Raw genomic sequence first — 22,503 nt, 5'->3', positions numbered from 1 at the left:
CTTGGAAAGGATCTTACGAAGCACCCTTTCCCTTGGAAAGGATCTTACGAAGCACCCTTTCCCTTGGAAAGGATCTTACGAAGCACCCTTTCCCTTGGAAAGGATCTTACGAAGCACCCTTTCCCTTGGAAAGGATCTTACGAAGCACCCTTTCCCTTGGAAAGGATCTTACGAAGCACCCTTTCCCTTGGAAAGGATCTTACGAAGCACCCTTTCCCTTGGAAAGGATCTTACGAAGCACCCTTTCCCTTGGAAAGGATCTTACGAAGCACCCTTTCCCTTGGAAAGGATCTTACGAAGCACCCTTTCCCTTGGAAAGGATCTTACGAAGCACCCTTTCCCTTGGAAAGGATCTTACGAAGCACCCTTTCCCTTGGAAAGGATCTTACGAAGCACCCTTTCCCTTGGAAAGGATCTTACGAAGCACCCTTTCCCTTGGAAAGGATCTTACGAAGCACCCTTTCCCTTGGAAAGGATCTTACGAAGCACCCTTTCCCTTGGAAAGGATCTTACGAAGCACCCTTTCCCTTGGAAAGGATCTTACGAAGCACCCTTTCCCTTGGAAAGGATCTTACGAAGCACCCTTTCCCTTGGAAAGGATCTTACGAAGCACCCTTTCCCTTGGAAAGGATCTTACGAAGCACCCTTTCCCTTGGAAAGGATCTTACGAAGCACCCTTTCCCTTGGAAAGGATCTTACGAAGCACCCTTTCCCTTGGAAAGGATCTTACGAAGCACCCTTTCCCTTGGAAAGGGTCTTACGAAGTACCCTTTCCCTTGGAAAGGGTCTTACGAAGCACCCTTTCCCTTGGAAAGGGTCTTACGAAGAACCCTTTCCCTTGGAATGGGTCTTACGAAGCACGCTTTCCCTTGGAAAGGTTCTTACGAAGCACCCTTTCTATTCCGAATACAAATTCTGATTCTGATTGTCAATAATAAAAATATCCACTTGACTCTTCAATATTACTCAAGGAGAGCTTGGAGGGAAGCATATGGATTCCCTCCTCAATACAATTTAAGTTAATTTGTTATCTATTTTCAAAAATTGATTTCCAATGCAAACACGGGGAAGCACTCATACACCCCAATACACAATTACGAATTACAGTCAAACGTTTATACCATCACCTAGTGCGACGTTAAGGTGGGGTTCCAACTCCACTCAGTGGAGGCTTTCCCTTTCAGGGGGTTTCTCAACCCTTTTACCGTCAGACTTAGGGGTAGAACAAATTACAAACACAATATAAAACGACACAACACGACATACAACCAAAACAAGGGAACTTGGGGAACAAGTCTTGTTTGGGGGCACCTCTCGGATCGGGCTGAAATTTTCACCATAGGTAGTCCTTGGGACCCTGATCACGACTATATAAATCTTTCCCGGGATATGGGTCTTGACATTTCGGGAAAGTCCTACTTTAACACCATTACTTTATTTATGGGCACCTCTCGGATCGGGCTGAAATTTTCACCATAGGTAGTCCTTGGGACCCTGACCACAACTATATATATCTTTCCAGGGGGAAGTCCATACTTCCCGAGATTTAAGAAGCCGTCCTTCGGCCGGGATTTAAGAAATTCTCCTATGGACAGGGGCAAAAGTGGGCTACGCGAACAAAAGTTTCTACAAAATTATAAGTTTTCTTTAAGTAGTCGGCCTTCGGCCGGGATTTAAGACTTTCTCCTATGGACAGGAGCAAAAGTCGTAAACGCAATCAAAAGTACTCACCACGAGCTTCAAAATGATACCCATATTGCCCAAGTAAAAATAGTAAATAAAACGTCAAGACCCATACCTCGGGAAGTATTTACTTCCCCCGGAAAAGTTATATATCGTTGTGATTAGGGTCCCAAGGACTACCTATGGTGAAAATTTCAGCCCGATGCGAGAGGTACCCCTTAACGAGACTTAAGCCGAACTTGGTGTCTTGTTCCCTCACGTCCCTCACGAAGTCCGCCGCTTAAATGGTAGACTTATGACAATCTAAAGATTATGCCAATAACGGTTACTATAAGGGTCTGAATTAAAGCTAACAGCTAGCAATGGCTAAAACTTCACAATTTTATTTTAAAGACTTCCTTTTCCAAAGATTGCAATTTTTTTCCTCCACCGGAAAGTTCATTTTAACCCCGTTTACCTGTACATATTACGTTTATCTCTTTCTTATCAAAAAAGAAAAGAATTGTTTTTTTGTAAATCACTTTGTTGTTGTGTTAGTATATTTTGAAAAACTTACCTTTGAATCATCATAATCATCCTCATACTTTTGCCGACCGCTACCACCACCATTGCTATAACCATTCGGTGACATTTGTTCGGAGATATATTGAGCTACGGATTCTTGTTGCGAAATCGTGTTAAGTAAATCCATAAAGGTACGATTACCTTTACCCTCACCGCATAGATCCTTTTTCAGTAGCAATTTCATATTTTTATATAGCTGACGCAACTGTTTCGAGGAACGCTGATGATAGACACGCGCATTGAATTCTTTGGCTATTTGACGCCACACTTCATCTTTTTTGCGATTTGATTCGGCATCGGTACGTTTATTCTCAATGATATCCTTATATTGGGCAGCATAACCCAATACCATGTTACGCTCCCGTTGTGTATAACGGGGAGTTTTTTCCATTTTCATTCGGCTTGGATGAGACGACGTCGTTTTGAAGCTAGAAATTTTAAAACGAAACACGATATAAATTTTTGTTCATTTAATTTTTTTAATTAATTAATTGTTTTTTTATTTTATTTTAATTTTTCTTCTAAAGAAGAAGAAAGTCTTGTTGATCGCGTCAAAGCCGAAATTGAACTAAACTCCCATTTACCCCAACTCTTAGTTGGAGGTTGTGCGTGTTCTCAAAAAGGGGCTGTATTTTCCCAGCCAAATATGACATTGTGTTGGTGGTGTTAAAGATAATTATAACAACAACAACAGCGGCGGTCGTTAGTAATACAAATAAGTTGTGCTCTGTTTTGTTTTATTCTGTCTGTCTATTACTCTGCACTTGAGATTTAACTCGTTCTTGTTTGCTCTCTATGCTCTCCTTGTTCGTGTTTTGGTCGGCACTTGTGCCCCATTTAACATAACAGTACTCGGGTCTGGTTTATGTGGGGGAGAGAGAGCCTCAATCTCTAATTGAGACACTGTCAAAGAGAAAAATAAAAACAAAACATATGGCTTTTGTTTATGTATGAGACTGTTGTTCAGTGGGGTGTGAGTTTTGTTAAACCTGGCCGCTACGTGTGTTCCATCATCGTAAAAAGATAACAACAACAACTTCATTACAGCCAGGAAAATTAAACACACGACAGCCTAGGCGACTCACATTGAGTTATGGAGGGTGGCCGAAGTTGCAATTGAATGGTTGCCTAACACAGTGTCTGTGTGTGTGCAACCTATCTGTGTGGGGGTTTGATAAAAAACGCGCTTTATTTTGTTTTGTTTTTATTTTTTAAGGGGGTATTTATAATTCTGGCCTCTTGTGTTGCGGTTATTACCTCTGATGATGGTGGTGGTGGTCTGGTTTAAATCACTCACACACGGCACAGATCGACAGACAGACATTATTTTGGAGCCCTGAACAAATTTTTATACCCTCCACCATAGGATGGGGGTATATTAAGTTTGTCACTACGTTTGTAACTACTCGAAATAATCATTGTAGACCCCACAAAGTATATATATTCTTGATCAGCGTGCAATTCTACATCGATATAGCCATGTCCGTCCGTCTGTCCGTCTGTCTGTCTGTCCGTCTGTCCGTCTGTGGAAATCACTCTAGCGTCCGAACGGATTGACGTAGGTTGATGAAATTTTGGGAAAATATGTTATATTTACGTAGGACTTTTGGTATTGAAAGCGGGCTATGTAGGTCCACGCTTTCGTATAGCCCCCATACAAAATGACGCGTGACGCGTCGTCGTTTTAAGGAATTTTTAAGATATTTGGCCCATTTTACCACCGAATTGGTTGTAGTTTGGTACTTTGTGTCTCCAGAGGCCAAAAAATATTCCTACCAAAGTTGGGTTATATAGGTCCACGTTTTGGTATAGCCCCCATATAAGGCCCCATATAAAGTACGCGTCATTTTAATATATTTTGAATGTATTAGACCCATTTGACCACAAAATTGGTTGTAATTTGGTATTTTGTGTCTTCAGAGGCCAGAAAACATTCCTACCAAAGTTGGGTTATATAGGTCCACGTTTTGGTATAGTCCCCACATAAGACCCCTTATAAAGTACGCGTCATTTTAATATATTTTGAATGTATTAGACCCATTTGACCAAAGAATCGGTTGTAACTTTGTATTTTGTGTTTCCAGAGGCTAAGAAACATTTCTACCATAAAATGTTTATAAAGGTCCACGTGCTGATATAGCCCCCATAATACAATATCTCCCGGTTTTCGATATTTTGAACGTTTTAGCCTCATTATCACACCGATATGGCTGAAATTTGGTATTTAGTCTTCTTTAGGCGTATAAAACTTTCCCCCAGAAATTTGTAGGTATGGGTCCACGCCATCATATAGCCCCCATAGAACGGTACCTTCCGAATTTCGGTATTTTGAAGGTTGTGGCCACATTAATCCACCGAAATGGCTGAAATTTGTGGTGGAGGGTATAAAAAGTTCGGCCCGACCGAACTTAACGCTTTTCTTACTTGTTATATCTCAATTGCTGGTGTAGATGTTGTTGCTGTTGTTGTTGCTATTGTAAAAAGTAAACAAAAATCGTCGTACGCAAGAAGCAAAGCAAAGTTTGATTAGAATGTGATATTACCTTTGATAAGCCAATAAAGAAGGCAGGTGAAGTTGAGATAAAGGTAAGTTAAAAAGAGAGAATTATTTATTTTCAAGAAATAATCGAAACTTTTCTCTTTGACTTAGGGAACAAGAAGATAAAAAGTTGGCATGACTAATGGGGGGTTTTGCAAAATCCAATGAACAAGTCAGACATTATCAATCAAAAGAGAGTGAAGGAGAGAGTTTTATATTTTTTCCATGTGAGAGTAGTACTTTTTAGATAAAGGATAATAAGGTAGCAATTAGTTTTTGCCCCCGAAAAAATTAATGTCGTTATAAACAGGACCACAAGTACTACCTTCGGTGAAAATTTCAAAGTAATTCACGACAGCCCTTAAACTGCACTTAATTTTTGTAAAGTTATTGAACTTCCTGGCCTAATATAATGCCAAAAATTAAGTGCAGTTTAGGGGCTGCTCGGGAATCATTTTGAAATTTTCACCAAAGGTGGTACCTGTGGTCCTGATTACAACGATATAATTTATTTCGTGGGCAAGACCATTTTTCCAAAGATAATGACCCGAAAGCTTCAAAAAAAAACTTACGATGACCAACTAAAATGTCTAGGTGAACCCGATATCTATTGAATGGAGTGACTGGCATTGATCCAACCTTTACACATCAAAATATTTCCCTCAAAGTCACAAATCACTCCTTCAGGTGCGTACATACCTCCCCCACAAAAATTCACACAATTTTAATTGAGTGCAGTTTAACGACTCTTCGAGGATCGCTTTGAAATTTTCACCAAAGTTAGTCCATAAAGTCCTGATTAAAACGATATAATTTCTTTCATGCGCAAGTACATATTTCCTAAGATAATGGCCCAAAAGTTCTTAAAAATGTTCTGCTTTGATCAACTTAAAAATGGCTGGTGCAGGAAATATGGACTTGCCACCGAAATAAGTTATATCGTTGTAATCAGGACCACAGATACTACCTTCGGTGAAAATTTCAAAGTGATTAACGAGCAGCCCTTAAACTGCACTTAATTTTTGTAAAGTTATTGAACTTCCTGGCCTAATGTAATGCAAAAACAAATTAAGTGCAGTTTAGGGGCTGCTCGAGAATCATTTTGAAATTTTCACCAAAGGCAGCACTTGTGGTCCTGATTTCAACGATATAATTTATTTCGTGGGCAAGGCAATTTTTCCTGAGCAAATGACCCGAAAGCTTCAAAAAAAAAAAAAAAAAAAAAAAAAAAACTTACGATGACAACCTAAAATGGATATGTGGACCCGATAACTATTGAAAGGAGTGACTGACATTGATCCAAATTTACAAAAAAAATATTTCCCTCAAAGTCACAAATCACTCCTTCAGGTACGTATGCCCCCCCCCCCCCCCCCCCCCCACAAAAAAGCAAACAATTTTAATTGAGTGCAGTTTAGCGACTCTTCGAGGATAGCTTTGAAATGTTCACCAAAGGTAGTCCATAAAGTCCTGATTAAAACTATATAACTTATTTCATGCGCAAGTCCATGCTTCGTGAGATAATGGCCCAAACGCTATAAAAACATCCTACGGTGACCAATTAAAATGACGGTTGGGCGCACCATAAGTATCGAAAGAAGAGACATACATTGGTTCAACCTTAAAGATTGGCAACGCCCACGGGGTTGCCAATCTTCTACTGGGCGCGTCTTCCCGGGTGGCGGATGGGAAGGGGGTCTCTGAGTTATGCGGGATCAGCAACGCCCCGCATAACTGATACACCACAAGCAGCTCTGAATGCGATGCTAAACCTCTTGCCCACGAGACTTAGCATCAAAGGTCAAGCAGCACGTAGTGCCCTAAGGCTACATGAATTGAATCGTTGGCGTGACAGCACCTATGGTCATGCATGCATTCTTCGGGAGCTAGGGCCAAACCTTAGCTTGAATCTGCAGGGGAAATTCAGCGACTACTTATCACCAATCAATAGATTTGAAGATTTTTAGGTCGTTATCCCTAGTAGAGATGACTGGATCCGTAGTAACCCTCCTCTGGACGGTCTGGCTTTCTATACAGACGGTTCCAAGATGGAAGAAGGTACCGGAGCTGGCGTCTACTGCGAAAAGCTTTACCTCGAATACTCATATAGGCTGAACAGCGACTGTAGTGTTTTCCAAGCAGAAATCTTCGCGATCAAAATGGCCGCAAAGTTGATAAAAAGTCTGGATGCTGAAATCTTTGAACCGGTGACTATCTTCGTTGATAGTCAGCCGGCCATCAAATCCCCCAATATCAAGTCTGAGGCCGTTCTTGAGTGTAGAACTGCTTTGGCGAACCTCACTAACGCTGTCCGACTCTGCTGGGTACCGGGGCACTGTGACATTGTGGGAAACGAGAAGGCAAATGAACTGACAAGACATGGATCTCAATCAACAAGTCAAGCTATCACTATCAAACCACCCATATGTCACATTTTTCGGAAGGTGGAGACGTTCTTTGAAGAACAAGCCAAGGAACTATGGCATAATGAACCAAGGTGCAACGTGTCAAGGGCCATTTGGCCGACTCTTTCAACAAAGAGAACAACTTCACTTTTAAGTTTGAATAAGTCAGAAATCAGGGTATTGACGGGAGTCATAACCGGCCATTGCAACATCCGAGCTTTTATCGGCAAATGGCAGGATGGTGGCGTGGACTATTGCAGGCTCTGTGAAGATGAGGAGGAAACGGAGACGATTGAGCATATTTTATGTCGTTGCCCGATGTTAACTCGAAAGCGATATAGATTAACAGGAATATGCTTTCCTCCAAGATTAACCTTCTACTCAAACATGGAACCAACAATCGTAAACCCATAAGCGTAACTACTTCTCTGACAGTTTTTCTACCATCACCAAATAAACCACCCTCTCTTTCTTTATTAAATCTTCATTTTTTTAATAATCCATTTATTAATACTTTCCAAGCCACACCCTCTTTTCTTTATTCTTCTCTCTTTTCTCTTCTCTTGTCTTTTCAGGTAATTCTGAACCTCTTTTTTCTTTATGGATGATCACAATGGACCGAAAGGTCTCCGAGTGGCGTAGTCAATATATATTGACTACACATCCCCAAACCTAACCTAAATCGTAATATTTCTCTTAACGTAAAATCAAGGTACCACTCCTTCAGGTTCCACAAAAATTCACATACCTCTTTTTTCAATTAAGTGCAGTTTAAGATCTTTTCGAGAATTATTTTGAAATTTTCACCAACGGTAGGCGCCTTTGCAGTTCTGATTACAAGGATATTGTAATTATTTTCATGCGCAAGTCCGCGCACCTGAGATAATGACCGGAAGTTCTAAAAAATACTACGACGGCCAACAAAAGTGTCCAATGTAGAGTTGTGCCAAAGGAACTATATGGAACTATCTCGCATTTCCAATGGCCCACATTTTTTCTTTGAACAAACTGCGTATACTTAACAGCACACGTTACATTTCATGATGTTACTCATACGTTTTGGAACTAGTACAAGGAACTAGGAACTAGATTACCCAACTCTAGTCGAATGGACAGGTAAAATGTGACTAACGGTGGTCCAACCTTCATACACACATACATATGTTCCCACAACATCCCCGAAGGGACAAGGGAGACTTCTTTCATATCAATGAGTGCACGCTGATTCATATTGGCTCAATGATATGGGACCTACTTTTTATCGCCGAGTACGAACGTCGTGTCTTACGACACCAATTTTTAGAGAAGCTTTTCATGGCTGAAATACTCAGGAAATGTCGCCAGCATTACTGAGGGGGAATATTGCCGCAGTTGTAAATTTGATGTTGCTTGGCCTGGGATTCGAAACGCAGACCTTCTGAGTGCAAGGCGGACGTGTTAACCATTGCACCACTGTGGCCCAACCTTCGCACATCGTAATATTCCTTTGTAAACTTCGATCAAATTCCAAGAAAGTTTATGCTGATCCACTCTTTGGGGTATCTCCCCCCACAAAAAATTCCGATAATATTGATTAAGTGCAGTTTAGGGAATCTTCAAGGATCATTCTGAAATTTTCACTAAAGGTAGTCCCTGTGGCCATATTTCAAACGATACAATTTTTTTTCATGCGCAAGTCCATACTTCCCAAGATAATGGCCCAAAAAATAAAAAAAAAAATCCTACGGTCATCAACTAAAATGGCTGGGGGCACACGTTAACGGGTGACACCGTGGTGTAATAATAAAAACCACTCGCTAGTGAAACTCTTCTCGAATTTGAGCAAGTTGAGGGGGGCAGCTTACCCTCTCCCCCTCACCAAACAAAAATTTACCCCAAACCCAAATAAATTTGCATAACTCACAACAAAAAAAAAAAAAAAATTGCACACAAAAAAAAACTTACCACCTCCACCCAACTTGTCACTCGCGAGTAAATATCGGAGCTCTAGTTTGAAGCCACACTACCCCATCACATATACCGTCGCTTTGGTCAGGTGAGGGATTTCGTTCTTCCTCCCCAACTTCAGTTTACCACCATCCCCCAGAGTTGCTATACTACTGACAACATCCCCGAGAGGGGTATAGTTCGGGCCCAAGTGGTATATTAAGAGATCCCCCATTAAGATGACTGCTATTTATTTTTATTGGCCCACGTCCTTAGGGATGCAGATTTCCTCGATGGTTTCCTGGTGATCCTTATGTAGCCTGCCAGACCTTCTACTATGGTGTCGATCACCGCATAGCACACCTCAGCATATCACAGCTCAGCGTTTTAGGCTTCCTTAGTGTAAGTTGATGACGGCTGCTTTCCAGTCTCAGCGGCCATCTTACTCTTCTGGAAGGTCCAGGATTTCCTTAATGGTTTACTGGTGATCCTTATGTAGCCTGCCAGACCGTCTACTCTGGTGTCGATCATCGCATAACGCAGCACATCACTGTAGTGCCTTTTTGGCTACCTTAGCGTAAGTTGATAACGGCTGCTTTCCTGTCTTCACAGCCATCTTCCGCTTCCGAAAGGTCCGGGATTTCCTTGCGGAGTCCCCAATATTTTCAGATGATTCAGTGATCGATTAGTTTCAGTTTATCACCTTCCCACGGAGTTACTATACTGCTGACTATATCCCCAAGAGTGGCATAGTTCGAATGTAGGCCTAAATGTTACATTAAGAGGTCCCCCATTAAGATCAATGCTGATAATTTTCATTGGTCCATGCGCTTAAGAATTCCTATAATTTTCTGTATGGTTTCCTGGTGATCCTTATGTAGCCTGCCACAGCCTCTACTGCTGTCGATCACCGCATTTCACAGCTCATCACGGTAGTGCCGTTTTGTCTACTATATTGTAAGTTGATGGCGGCTGCTTTCCAGTCTCCTTGATCATTTTCCTATTCTGAAAGGTCCGGAATTTTCTTTTTGAAATCCCCAGTCTTTTCAGAAGATTCTGTGGTCGGCCTCTTCGTGTCCATGCTCAATTTGTCGCCCTCTGCCAAACGGATACTCGGTACAGTCTTCTCGGTGTGTGTATTGACGAAGTTTACTTGAGACATTTGAAGGTGGGAAGCCCCTTTTCTTCTTCTTCGATAGTTTAGTAGTGCTCTGTTTTTCGGGAGATTGCCGCTTCAGCGGAAGTGGAGGGAAGGAGTACTTTTGATTACTTGAGACATTTGAAGATGGGAAGCCCCATTTACTACCATCGATGGTTTAGCAGTGTTCTATACTTTGGGAGATCGCCGCTTCCGTGAAGTGAAGGAGTGCTATTGATCTACTTAAGAGCATTCTGCTGCTTTTCATGTAGCCGCGCCGCGCCCCTCAAGAGCTTCCGTCGTTGTGTTTTTTGCGATGCTCATGCTTTCTTCACCCTCTTTAGTGGTGATTTCCCCAACGCTTATGTGTTTTTTGCTTTTGCTGTTAGATACGAAGTCAGGGTCGCTTCTAGTCTAGTTGGGTCCAAAATAAGCTCTTCCTAAGTTCTTCCCTTCCTCATTCCCCCTTTTTCCTTTCGGTTGTGTGCTTTTAGCAGTATCTTCGACCATAAATGCCAAGGCACACACATCTGTGGGGGATTGTTGATCGGATGGTGACAACGAGGTATGACTCGCAGGCAGATCACGTGTCCTCGCCGGTACTGGGTTATTTAGCCCCGGCACCATAATTTTATCTTCATTTTTACCTTAATTCATCCAGTACATTCAGGCTCCTCCTCCGCATAAGTTCCACATGTTTGCTCTGAAATCCAGCACAAGGTCACTTCTCGGATCTTGTTGAAATTTCAATAGCTTTTTTCTATGGAGGTCTTCTATTCTGTAGAAGACCCTTACAGAGGCTTCTGTTCCATAGAAGATTCCTAGGGGAGTCATTTATTCTATACGAGACCATTAAGAAGGCAGACCCTTAGGGTGGTCATGTATTCTATAAGAGGCCCTCATGGAGGTCGTCTATTCTATTAGAGGACCTTACGGAAAACTTCTGTTCTGTAGAACACCCTTAGGGTCCTCTTCTATTCTGTTAGGTACTCTTACAGAGGCTTCTATACGAGACCCTTACGATGGTCTTCTATTCTGTAGAAGACCCTTAGGAAAGTCTTCTATAGAAGACCCTTAGAAAGGCCTCCTATTCTTTTTGCAGGTCTTCTATTCTGTAAACTATCCGTAGGAATCTCTTCTATTTATAGGATACGCTTAGATATGCTTCTGTTCAACAGAACATCTTTAGGTTGCCCTTCTATTCTATAAGAGACTCTTATGAAGATATTTTATTTCTTAGAAGACCCTTAGGATGGTATTTTGTTCTATAAAAGACCCTTAACGAGGTCTTCCATTTCATAGAAGGCGGTTATAGGCGTGTTCAATTCCACGGCAGACCCTTAGGGTGGTCGCCTAGTCTATAAGAGGCTCTTACGGAGGACTTTTGTTCTATAAAAGACTCTTAGGGTTCTCTTCTATTCTGTTAGAAGACCCTTAGGGAGGTCTCATATTCCATAGAAGACCCTTTGGGAGGTCTCATATTCCATAGAAGACCCTTTGGGAGGTCTCCTATTGCGTAGAAAACCTTTATGGAGGTCGTCTATTAAATATAATACGCTTAGAGAGCTCTTCTATTCCATAGACGACACTTAAGGAAGTCTCCTATTCCATAGAAGGCCCTTAGGGAGGTCTCCTATTCCATAGAAGACGCTTAGGGAGGACTTCTATTCTATAAGAGGTGTTTTCGGAGGTCTTTCGACTCTTCCTTCATCTATTCTATAAGAGGCCCTCATAGAGGTCGTCTATTCTATAAGAGGCCCCTTCGGAGGACTTTTGTTCTATTGAAGACCCTTAGGATTGTCTTCTATTCTGTTAGATACTCTTACGGAGGTCTTCTATTCCATAGAAACCCTTAGAGAGGTCTCATATTCCATAGAAGACCCTTTGGGGGGTCTCCTATTGCATAGAAAACCCTTACGGAGGTCGTCTATTCCATATAAGACGCTTAGGAAGATCTTCTATTCTATACAAGACCTTTAGGGTTGTCTTCTTTTCTATAAGAGGTATTTTCGGAGGTCTTCTATTCTATAGGAGACCTTTAGGGTGGTCTTCTATTCCATAGACGACCTTTAGGGAGGTCTTCTATTCTATAAGAGGTCTTTTCGGAGGTCGTCTATTCCATAGACGACACATAGGGTGGTCCCTATGGGTTCTCCTCTATTCTGTTAGATTTTCTTAAGGAGGTCTTCTATTCCATATAAGACCCTTAGGTCTTCTATTCCATATAAGACCCTTAGGGTGCTCTTCTATTCCACTTTTTATTCCATTTTTCTATTGCATAGAAAATCCTTATGGAGGTCGCATATTCCATATTAGACGCTTAGGGAGGTCTTCTGTTCTATAAGAGGTATTTTCGGAGGTCTTCTATTGTATAGGAGACCCTTAGGGTGGTCTTCTATTCCATCGACGACCCTTAGGGAGGTCTTCTATTCTATAAGAGATCTTTTCGGAGGTCGTCTATTCCATATAAGACCCTTACGGACGTCTTATACGCAGTATAAGACCCTTAGGGTGCTCTTCCATTCCATAGACGACACATAGGGTGGCCCCTATGGGTTCTCCTCTATTCTGTTAGATTCTCTTACGGAGGTCTTCTATTCCATAGAAACCCTTAGAGAGGTCTCATATTCCATAGAAGACCCTTTGGGAGGTCTCCTATTGCATAGAAAACCCTTAAGGATGTCGTCTATTCCATATAAGACGCTTAGGGAGATCTTCTATTCTATACAAGACCTTTAGGGTTGTCTTCTTTCCTATAAGAGGTATTTTCGGAGGTCTTCTATTCTATAGGAGACCCTTAGGGTGGTCTTCTATTCCATAGACGACCTTTAGGGAGGTCTTCTATTCTATAAGAGGTCTTTTCGGAGGTCGTCTATTCCATATAAGACCCTTACGGAGGTCTTCTATTCCATAGAAGACCCTTAGGGTGCTCTTCTATTCCATTTTTTATTCCATTTTTTCTATTGCATAGAAAACCCTTATGGAGGTCGCATATTCCATATAAGACGCTTAGGGAGGTCTTCTATTTTATAAGAGGTATTTTCGGAGGTCTTCTATTCTATAGGAAACCCTCAGGGTGGTCTTCTATTCCATAGACGACCCTTAGGGAAGTCTTCTATTCTATAAGAGATCTTTTCGGAGGTCGTCTATTCCATATAAGACCCTTACGGACGTCTTTTAAGCAATATAAGACCCTTAGGGTGCTTTTCCATTCCATAGACGACACATAGGGTGGTCCCTATGGGTTCTCCTCTATTCTGTTAGAATCTCTTACGGAGGTCTTCTATTCCATAGAAACGCTTAGAGAGGTCTCATATTCCATAGAAGACCCTTTGGGAGGTCTCCTATTGCATAGAAAACCCTTACGGAGGTCTTATATTCCATATAAGACGCTTAGGGAGATCTTCTATTCTATACAAGACCTTTAGGGTTGTCTTCTTTCCTATAAGAGGTATTTTCGGAGGTCTTCTATTCTATAGGAGACCCTTAGGGTGGTCTGCTATTCCATAGACGACCCTTAGGGAAGTCTTCTATTCTATAAGAGTTATTTTCGGAGGTCGTCTATTCCATATAAGACTCTTACGGAGGTCTTCTATTCCTTATAAGATCCTTAGGGTGCTCTTTTATTCCACTTTTTTATTCCATTTTTCTATTGCATAGAAAACACTTATGGAGGAAGACGCTTAGGGAGGTCTTCTATTCTGTAGGAGACCCTTAGGGTGGTCTTCTATTCCATATAAGACCCTTAGGGAAGTCTTCTATTCTATAAGAGTTATTTTCGGAGGTCGCCTATTCCATATAAGACCCTCAGGGAAGTCTTCTATTCTATAAGAGTTATTTTCGGAGGTCGTCTATTCCATATAAGACCCTTAGGGTGCTCTTCTATTCCATTTTTTCTATTGCATAGAGAACTCTTATGGAGGTCGTCTATTTCATTTAAGACGCTTAGGAAGATCTATTCTATACAAGACCTTTAGGGTTGTCTTCTATTCTATAAGAGGTATTTTCGGAGGTCTTCTATTCTATAGGAGACCCTTTGGGTGGTCTTCTATTCCATAGACGACCCTTAGGGAGGTCTTCTATTCTATAAGAGATCTTTTCGGAGGTCGTCTATTCCATATAAGGCCCTTACGGAGGTCTTCTACGCAATATAAGACCTCAGGGTGCTCTTTCATTCCATAAATGACACATGGGGTGGTCTTCTATTCCATAGACCCCCCTTTGGGAGTTTTTCTATTCTGTAAGAGGTCTTTTCGGAGGTTGTCTATTCCATAGAAGACTCTTAGGGAGGTCTCCTATTCCATAGAATACACTTAGGGAGGACTTCTATTAATATATTCTATAAAGAGGCCTATTATATTCTATAAGATACGCTTATGGAAGTTTTCTATTCTACAGAAGACCCTTTGGGAGGTCTCCTATTCCATAGAAGATACTTAAGGAGGACTTATGTTCATATATTCTATAAAGAGGCCCATTATATTTCATAAGATGCGCTTATGAAGGTTTTCTATGTGACAGAGGACCCTTAGGTACGTATTCTATTCCATCTCCTACTCCACAGAAGATACTTAAGGAGGACTTCTGTTCATCTATTCTATAAAGAGGCCCATTCTATTCTATAAGATACGCTTATGAAGGTTTTCTATTCGACAGAAGACCCTTAGGTATGTATTCTATTCCATAGAAAATCCTTAGTTAGGTCATCTATTCTATAAGAGGCCCTTAAGGCGATCTTCTATTCTATAAGAGGTCTTCTATTCTATAGGAGACCCTTCGAGTGGTCTTCTATACCATAGACGACACTTAGGTAGGTCATATATTCTATTAGAGACCCTTAACGGTAATCTTGTATTCTATAGAAGACACTTAAGGAGGTCTTCTATGCCATAGAAGACCCTTAGGGTGATCTTATATTCTATCAAATACCCTTATGAAGGTCTTCTATTCTAAAGAAGACCCTTAGGCCTGTCTTCTATTCCACAGTAGACTCTTAGGGACGCTTTATCTGACATATAAGACCCTTAGTGAGATATTCTATTCTGTAGAAGCCGCTTATATAAATTAAAAGATAGCTATCGGCGAAGCTTACTGATTTCTTTTTTACTTCTTTTCTATATTACCCTCCTGAGAACAAGATGTACATACGTGCACCTCGAACCCAACTCTGTTTTATATTCAGCCCCAAATTAACAAAAAAAAGAGCAAATACCTACTTTTTCTTTTAAACCCCCTCTCTAACACCCAACCACTGACTAGTCAGTCTTTCGGCTATAAAATGCCAAACACAGAGTCACAGGTTTTTGATATCTAATCTTTAACTATAGATTAGAAGACTTTAGAACCAAGCGAAACACAGCGACGAAAACAAAATATGGTGGGACCATGATAAACTGTAATTCCACCAAACACGCTGTTGCTGATGATGATGATGACGTTGGAAGCAGCGAATAATTAAACAATTGGTGTTGGCTTCTAATACACACAAACAAAGTTTAACTTACGTCAGGTGCCTAAAGTCATAGAAACCACAATAGACGAAGAAGAAGCAGCAGCACAGCAAATATAGATAAGAAAGGAAACGGACAAAAAAACAAATCTAAAAACTATGTTAAAGATAGATTTAGAAAAAATAACTTACAATCTGGAAATAAGACCACCGCGCCAAGATACGCCACTAAATACACGTAATCTCCACTCGAAGTCTAGCAAGAAATCGAAGAAGCACAAAAACCACACAAAAAAAGCCAAGAACCTTTCTTTATAAATCCAAGACTTTGTCACTGACTAAACAAATATTGTTGTCTACTACAATAAAAACAAATAAAATAACAACAACGGCTGTAAAGTGGGGTTGTACCCCAGATAGATACGTACTTAGTCAACAACAACAACACCAACACTCGGTTAAAGTCATCAACCTGACTCATGTAAAACAAATGAATCTTCTCAAACAAACAGAGTAAAGTTTAAATATAACTTTACTTGTGTAATAGAACAAAGCACGGCATGCATATCTATCTAAGCTTTGCACCAAACCCCCCCCCCCCCACAAGAGAAATTTACCACATGGAGAGAGGTGGTCTGGTGTGACAAAAATAAACTAAGCTCGCTCTCGTGAAGGGGGGTTTTAAAACGAAACTCAAGGGTTTCATTTGTTACCGCAAGAAATGAAGAGTAACAGAGATTCAAACAGAGCGAGAGAGTAAGAGCTTAACTGTAATAAAACGAAACTCAAAGTTTTTTTTTTCATAACAAACAAGGCTTCGGCTTCGTTAGTTACCGTAATAAAGAGGGTGAGAGAGAACCATAATCATAGGGAAAATAACTGTATTGATGGATACTAAATAAAGCCCACCAACACTAACACAGTATTGTGGTGAAACCAAAAACAACAAAATTATTGCTTTGCATAGCTAAGGGTTGGATTTTCCCCCCCAAACCAAACAAAACTTAGGCTACCCCAAATCCAAAAACTAAGGCTTAAGGTGTGTTTTTATGTTGGTATGTGTGTGTGTTCATAAAAGGGAGTGTGTCTGACCGTTGTGTGTTAAGTTGGTTGTTGCTGTAGTTTATTGATTTGATGGCAGTTATTATTGATACTTATAGGGTTGCCATATAGGTGCAATTGTGTACGGCAAATAAAATGGAGGGGGAGATGGGGAAGATATAAGCTTAGTTCCTTTACTTTTTTAATAGTAAAAGTAGCAAAAGAGAGAAGTTCTCTGTTCTCCCAGAAAACTGTGAAAATTGCTCTCACGTAACAAGTTTTGCACAAAAGTAAAGAAACGAAAAATTAGTAGATCTGGCAGCAAAGTAAAAAAAAACATGGCTGCTTAAAAAAAATAAACAAAATAAATTGCACTGCTTTTTATTTTTTTTTATTTTACTGGTTTAAATTTTTATTATTTTATTTTATTTCTTTTTATTTTGCTTTGACAACGCGCGTTTTCTTTTTTCCTTTTGCCTTAATTGTCAAATCAGCAGTTTGACAGATTTTCCAATATTTACACAACAAAATTTGTGGAGCAGAAAGTAGTAAAAGAGAAAGCCATTTCGGCTCTCTCTCCTCTCTCACTCTCTTTAAAATTGCTTCCAGTTTTACTACTTTTTGGGGTTAAGGAACGCTTTCCTAGTTAAAAATGGTAAAACTTGAAGAAACTTTAACGTAAAGGAACAAAGCTATAGCATGTTTATATTATTGATGATTAGAGGATTAAAGTGAGCTACCTGTCACTTTAATCCTCTGCACTAAGCGTTTTCTACAGAATAGAAGAACTCTCTAAAGGTCTTCCGCCGCCTTGACGGTCTACTAAGGTATAGAGGACCTCCCAAGCATCTTCTAAAGAATAGAAAATCTCCATAAGGATATTTTATAGAACAGAAAAATCTGTAGAGGCCCGTAGGGGTCTTTTTGCAGAATAGTAGACCTCCAAAAAAGGTCTCTTATAGAACAGAAGACCTCTCTAAGTTCCTCTATAGAATATAAGGCCTCCCTAAGCGTTTTTATAGAATAGAAAACCTGTCTAAGGGTCTTGTATAGAATAGGAGACCTCCCTAAGGGCATTCTAGGAAATAGAAGACCTCCCCAGGGGTCTTCTATTGAATAGAAGACCTTCCTACGGGTCTCCTATGGAATTGAATAAGGGTATCTTATAGAATAGAACAGACGACTCACAAAGGGTTTCCTATAAAATAAAAGGGACCCATAGATAGGGATCTTCCACAGAATAGAAGAAGATAGATGATTGAAGAATAGAAAACCTCCAAATAGGTCTCTTTTAGAACAGAAGAAATTCCTAAGGGTCTTCTGTAGAATAGAAACCTCTAGAACGGTATTTTATAGAATAAAAGAGTACCCTAAGGAGTTTCTATAGAACAGAAACCTCTCTACGGGTCTTCTATAAAATAGAATATATCCCTAGGGGTCTTTTACAGAATAGAAGACCTACCAAAAGACCTCTCTCAGAATATAAAAGCACGCCAAGTGTCTTCGATAGAACAGAAGACCTCTTATAGAATAGAAACCTTCCTAAGGGTTTTCTATAGAATAAAGATCGTACTATGCGTCTTCTACAGAATAAAAGATGTCCATAAGGACCGCTTATAGAAATTATAACCCCCTTAAAGTTCCTTTTATAGAATATATGACCTCTCTAAAGATCTTCTATAGAACAGAAGCCTCTCTAAGGGTCTTTTATACAGTAGAAGAGATAACCTAGGGGCCTTTTAAAGAATAGACGACCTCCAAAAAGGCATCTTATAGAATAGAAGACCTTCCTGAGGGTCTTCTATAGAATAGAAGACCTTCCTGAGGGTCTTCTATAGAATAGAAGACCTTCCTGAGGGTCTTCTATAGAATAGAAGACCTTCCTGAGGGTCTTCTATAGAATAAAAGACCTTCCTAAGGGTCTTTTATAGAAGAGAAAACCTCCCTAAGCGTTTTCTACAGAATAAAAGACATCCATAAGGACCTCTTATAGAAATTATGACCCCCTTAAAGGTACTTTTATAGAATAGATGGCCTCTCTAAAGATCTTCTAAAGAACAGAACCCTCTCTAAGGGTCTTCTGTACCATAGAAGAGATAACCTAGGGGTCTTTTACTGAATAGAATACCTCCAAAATGACCTCTTATAGAATAGAAGACCTTCCTGAGAGTCTTCTATAGAATAAAAGGCCTTCCTGAATGTCTTCTATAGAATAAAAGACCTTCCTTGGGGTCTTTTATAGAATAAGAGACCTCCCTAAGCGACTTCTACAGAATAAAAGCCGTCTATAAGGACCTCTTATAGAAATTATAACCCCCTTAAAGGTCATTTTATAGAATAGATGGCCTCTCTAAAGATCTTCTATAGAACAGAAGCCTCTCTAAGGGTCTTCTATACAATAGAAGAGATAACCTAGGAGTCTTTTACTGAATAGAATACCTCCAAAATGACCTCTTATAGAATAGAAGACCTTCCTGAGAGTCTTCTATTGAATAAAAGGCCTTCCTGAATGTCTTCTATAGAATAAAAGACCTTCCTTAGGGTCTTTTATAGAATAAGAGACCTCCCTAAGCGACTTCTACAGAATAAAAGACGTCTATAAGGACCTCTTATAGAAATTATGACCCCCTTAAAGCTCCTTTTATAGAATAGATGGCCTCTCTAAAGATCTTCTAAAGAACAGAACCCTCTCTAAGGGTCTTCTGTACAAAAGAAGAGATAACCTAGGGGTCTTTTAGTGGATAGAAGACCTCCAAAAATACCTTTTATAGAATAGAAGACCTTCCCAAGGGTCTTCTACAAAATATATGACCTCATTAAAAGTCTGCTATGGAATAGGAGACCTCTCTAAGGGTATAAGAGAAGAGAATGAAGAGAACCCTAAAGATCTTCTATAGAACAGAAGCCTCTCTAAGGGCCATCTCTAAAATAGAAGATATCCCTAGAAGATATCTTTTAAAGAATAGACGACCTCCAAAAAGGCATCTTATAGAATAGAAGACATTCCTGAGGGTCTTCTATAGAATAAAAGACTTTCCTAAGGGTCTTTTATAGAATAAAAGACCTCCCTAAGCGACTTCTACAGAATAAAAGAAGTCCATAAGGACCTCTTATAGAAATTAAGACCCCTTAAAGGTCCTTTTATAGAATATATGGCCTCTCTAAAGATCTTCTATGGAACAGAAGTCTCTCTAAGGGCTTCTATAAAGTAGAAGATATCCCTAGGGATCTTTTAAAGAATAGACGACCCCCAAAAAGGCATCTTATAGAATAGAAGACCTTCCTGAGGGTCTTCTATAGAATAAAAGACTTTCCTAAGGGTCTTTTATAGAATAAAAGACCTCCCTAAGCGACTTCTACAGAATAAAAGAAGTCCATAAGGACCTCTTATAGAGATTACGACCCCCTTAAAGGTCCTTTTATAGAATAGAAGGCCTCTCTAAAGATCTTCTATAGAACAGAACCCTCTCTAAGGGTCTTCTGTACAATAGAAGAGATAACCTAGGGGTCTTTTAGTGGATAGAAGACCTATAAAAATACCTTTTATAGAATAGAAGACCTTCCCAAGGGTCTTCTACAAAATATATGACTTTTTAAGAGTCTTCTATGGAATAGGAGACCTCTCTAAGTGTATAAGAGAAGATAATGAAGAGAACCCTAAAGATCTTCTATAGAACAGAAGCCTCTCTAAGGGCCTTCTATAAAATAGAAGATATCCGTAGGGGTCTTTTAAAAAATGGACGACCTCCAAAAAGGCATCTTATAGAATAGAAGACCTTCCTGAGGGTCTTCAATAGAATAAAAGACCTTCCTGAGTGTCTTGTATAGAATAAAAGACCTTCCTGAGGGTCTTTTATAGAATCAGAGACCTCCCTAAGCGACTTCTACAGAATAAAAGACGTCCATAAGGACCTCCTATAGAAATTATGACCTCCTTAATGGTGCTTTTATAGAATAGATGGCCTCTCTAAAGATCTTCTATAGAACAGAAGCCTTTCTAAGGATCTTTTATACAATAGATGAGATAACCTAGGGATCTTTTACTGGATAGAAGACCTCTAAAAAGACCTCTTATAGAATAGAAGACCTTCTTAAGGGTCTTCTACAGAATAGAAGACCTTCCTAAGGATCTTCTATGGAATAGGAGAACTCTCTAAGGGTATAAGAGAAGAGAATGAAGAGAACCCTAAAGATCTTCTATAGAACAGAAGCCTCTCTAAGGGTCTTCTATAGAATAGAAGACCTCCCTAAGCGTTTCCTACAGAATAAAAGACATCCATAAGGACCTCTTATAGAAATTATGACCCCCTTAAAGGTCCTTTTATAGAATATGTGGCCTCTCTAAAGATCTTCTATAGAACAGAAGCCTCTCTAAGGGCCTTCTATACAATAGAAGATATCTCTAGGGGTCCTTTAAAGAATGGACGACCTTCCTAAGGGCCTCTATAGAATAAAAGACCTTCCTAAAGGTCTTTTATAGAATAAGAGACCTCCCTAAGGGACTTCTACAGAATAAAAGACGTTCATAAGGACCTCTTATAGAAATTAGACCCCCTTAAAGGTCCTTTTAAAGATCTTCTATAGAACAGAACCCTCTTTAAGGGTCTTCTGTACAATAGAAGAGTTAATCTAGAGGTCTTTTACTGGATATAAGACCTCCAAAAAGACCTCTTATAGAATAGAAGACCTTCCCAAGGGTCTTCTACAAAATATAAGACCTCCTTAAGGTTCTTCCACAGAATAAAAGACGTCCATAAGGACCTCTTATAGAAATTATAACCCCCTTAAAAGTCCTTTTATAGAAAAGATGGCCTTTCTAAAGATCTTCTGTAGAACAGAAGCAGAAGGGTCTTCTATACAATAGAAGAGTTAATCTAGGGGTCTTTTACTGAATAAAAGACCTCCAAAAAGGCATCTTATAGAATAGAAGATCTTCCTGAGGGTCTTCTATAGAATAAAATACCTTCCTCAGTGTCTTTTATAGAATAAAAGACCTCCCTAAGCGACTTCTACAGAATAAAAGACGTCCATAAGGACCTCTTATAGAGATTACGACCCCCTTAAAGGTCCTTTTATAGAATAGATGGCCTCTCTAAAGATCTTCTATAGAACAGAACCCTCTCTAAGGGTCTTCTGTACAATAGAAGAGATAACCTAGGGGTCTTTTAGTGGATAGAAGACCTCCAAAAAGACCTCTTATAGAATAGAAGACCTTCCCAAGGGTCTTCTACAAAATATATGATTTCATTAAAATTCTTCTATGGAATAGGAGACCTCTCTAAGGGTATAAGAGAAGAGAATGAAGAGAACCCTAAAGATCTTCTATAGAACAGAAGCCTCTCTAAGGGCCATCTATAAAATAGAAGATATCCTTAGAAGATATCTTTTAAAGAATAGTCGACCTCCAAAAAGGCATCTTATAGAATAGAAGACCTTCCTGAGGGTCTTCTACGAATAAAAGACCTTCCTGAGGGTCTTTTATAGAATAAGAGACCTCCCTAAGCAACTTCTACAGAATAAAAGACGTCTATAAGGACCTCTTATAGAAACTATGACTCCCTTAAAGGTCTTTTGATAGAATATATGGCCTCTCTAAAGATCTTCTACAGAACGGAGGCCTCTCTAAGGGTCTTCTATACAATAGAAGAAAAAACCTAGGGGTCTTTTACGGAATAGAATACCTCCAAAAAGACCTCTTATAGATTGGAAGACATTCCTGAGGGTTTTCTATAGAATAAAGACCGTCCTATGCGTTTCC

General features: G+C 39.8%; 1 protein-coding gene across 4 annotated transcripts in view; it reads right to left on the bottom strand.

The window, feature by feature from the left end:
- Positions 1 to 22,503, bottom strand: part of LOC141400172 (uncharacterized) — an 85,941-nt gene that overhangs the window by 5,965 nt on the left and 57,473 nt on the right. For all 4 annotated transcript variants that reach the window (XM_073979624.1, XM_073979622.1, XM_073979621.1 and 1 more), the window contains exon 2: positions 2,240 to 2,675. In XM_073979624.1, the coding sequence (XP_073835725.1) occupies positions 2,240 to 2,644 (405 nt within the window). In that variant the 5' untranslated portion in view covers positions 2,645 to 2,675. The remainder of the gene's footprint in view (positions 1 to 2,239; positions 2,676 to 22,503) is intronic.

Source organism: Musca autumnalis, unplaced genomic scaffold (assembly GCF_047663935.1).
Source record: "Musca autumnalis isolate F117 unplaced genomic scaffold, ASM4766393v1 scaffold_3, whole genome shotgun sequence".
Lineage (NCBI taxonomy): Eukaryota > Metazoa > Arthropoda > Insecta > Diptera > Muscidae > Musca > Musca autumnalis.
The sequence above is the reverse complement of the archived record's forward strand: the minus strand, read 5'-3'. Positions and strand labels throughout refer to the sequence as shown.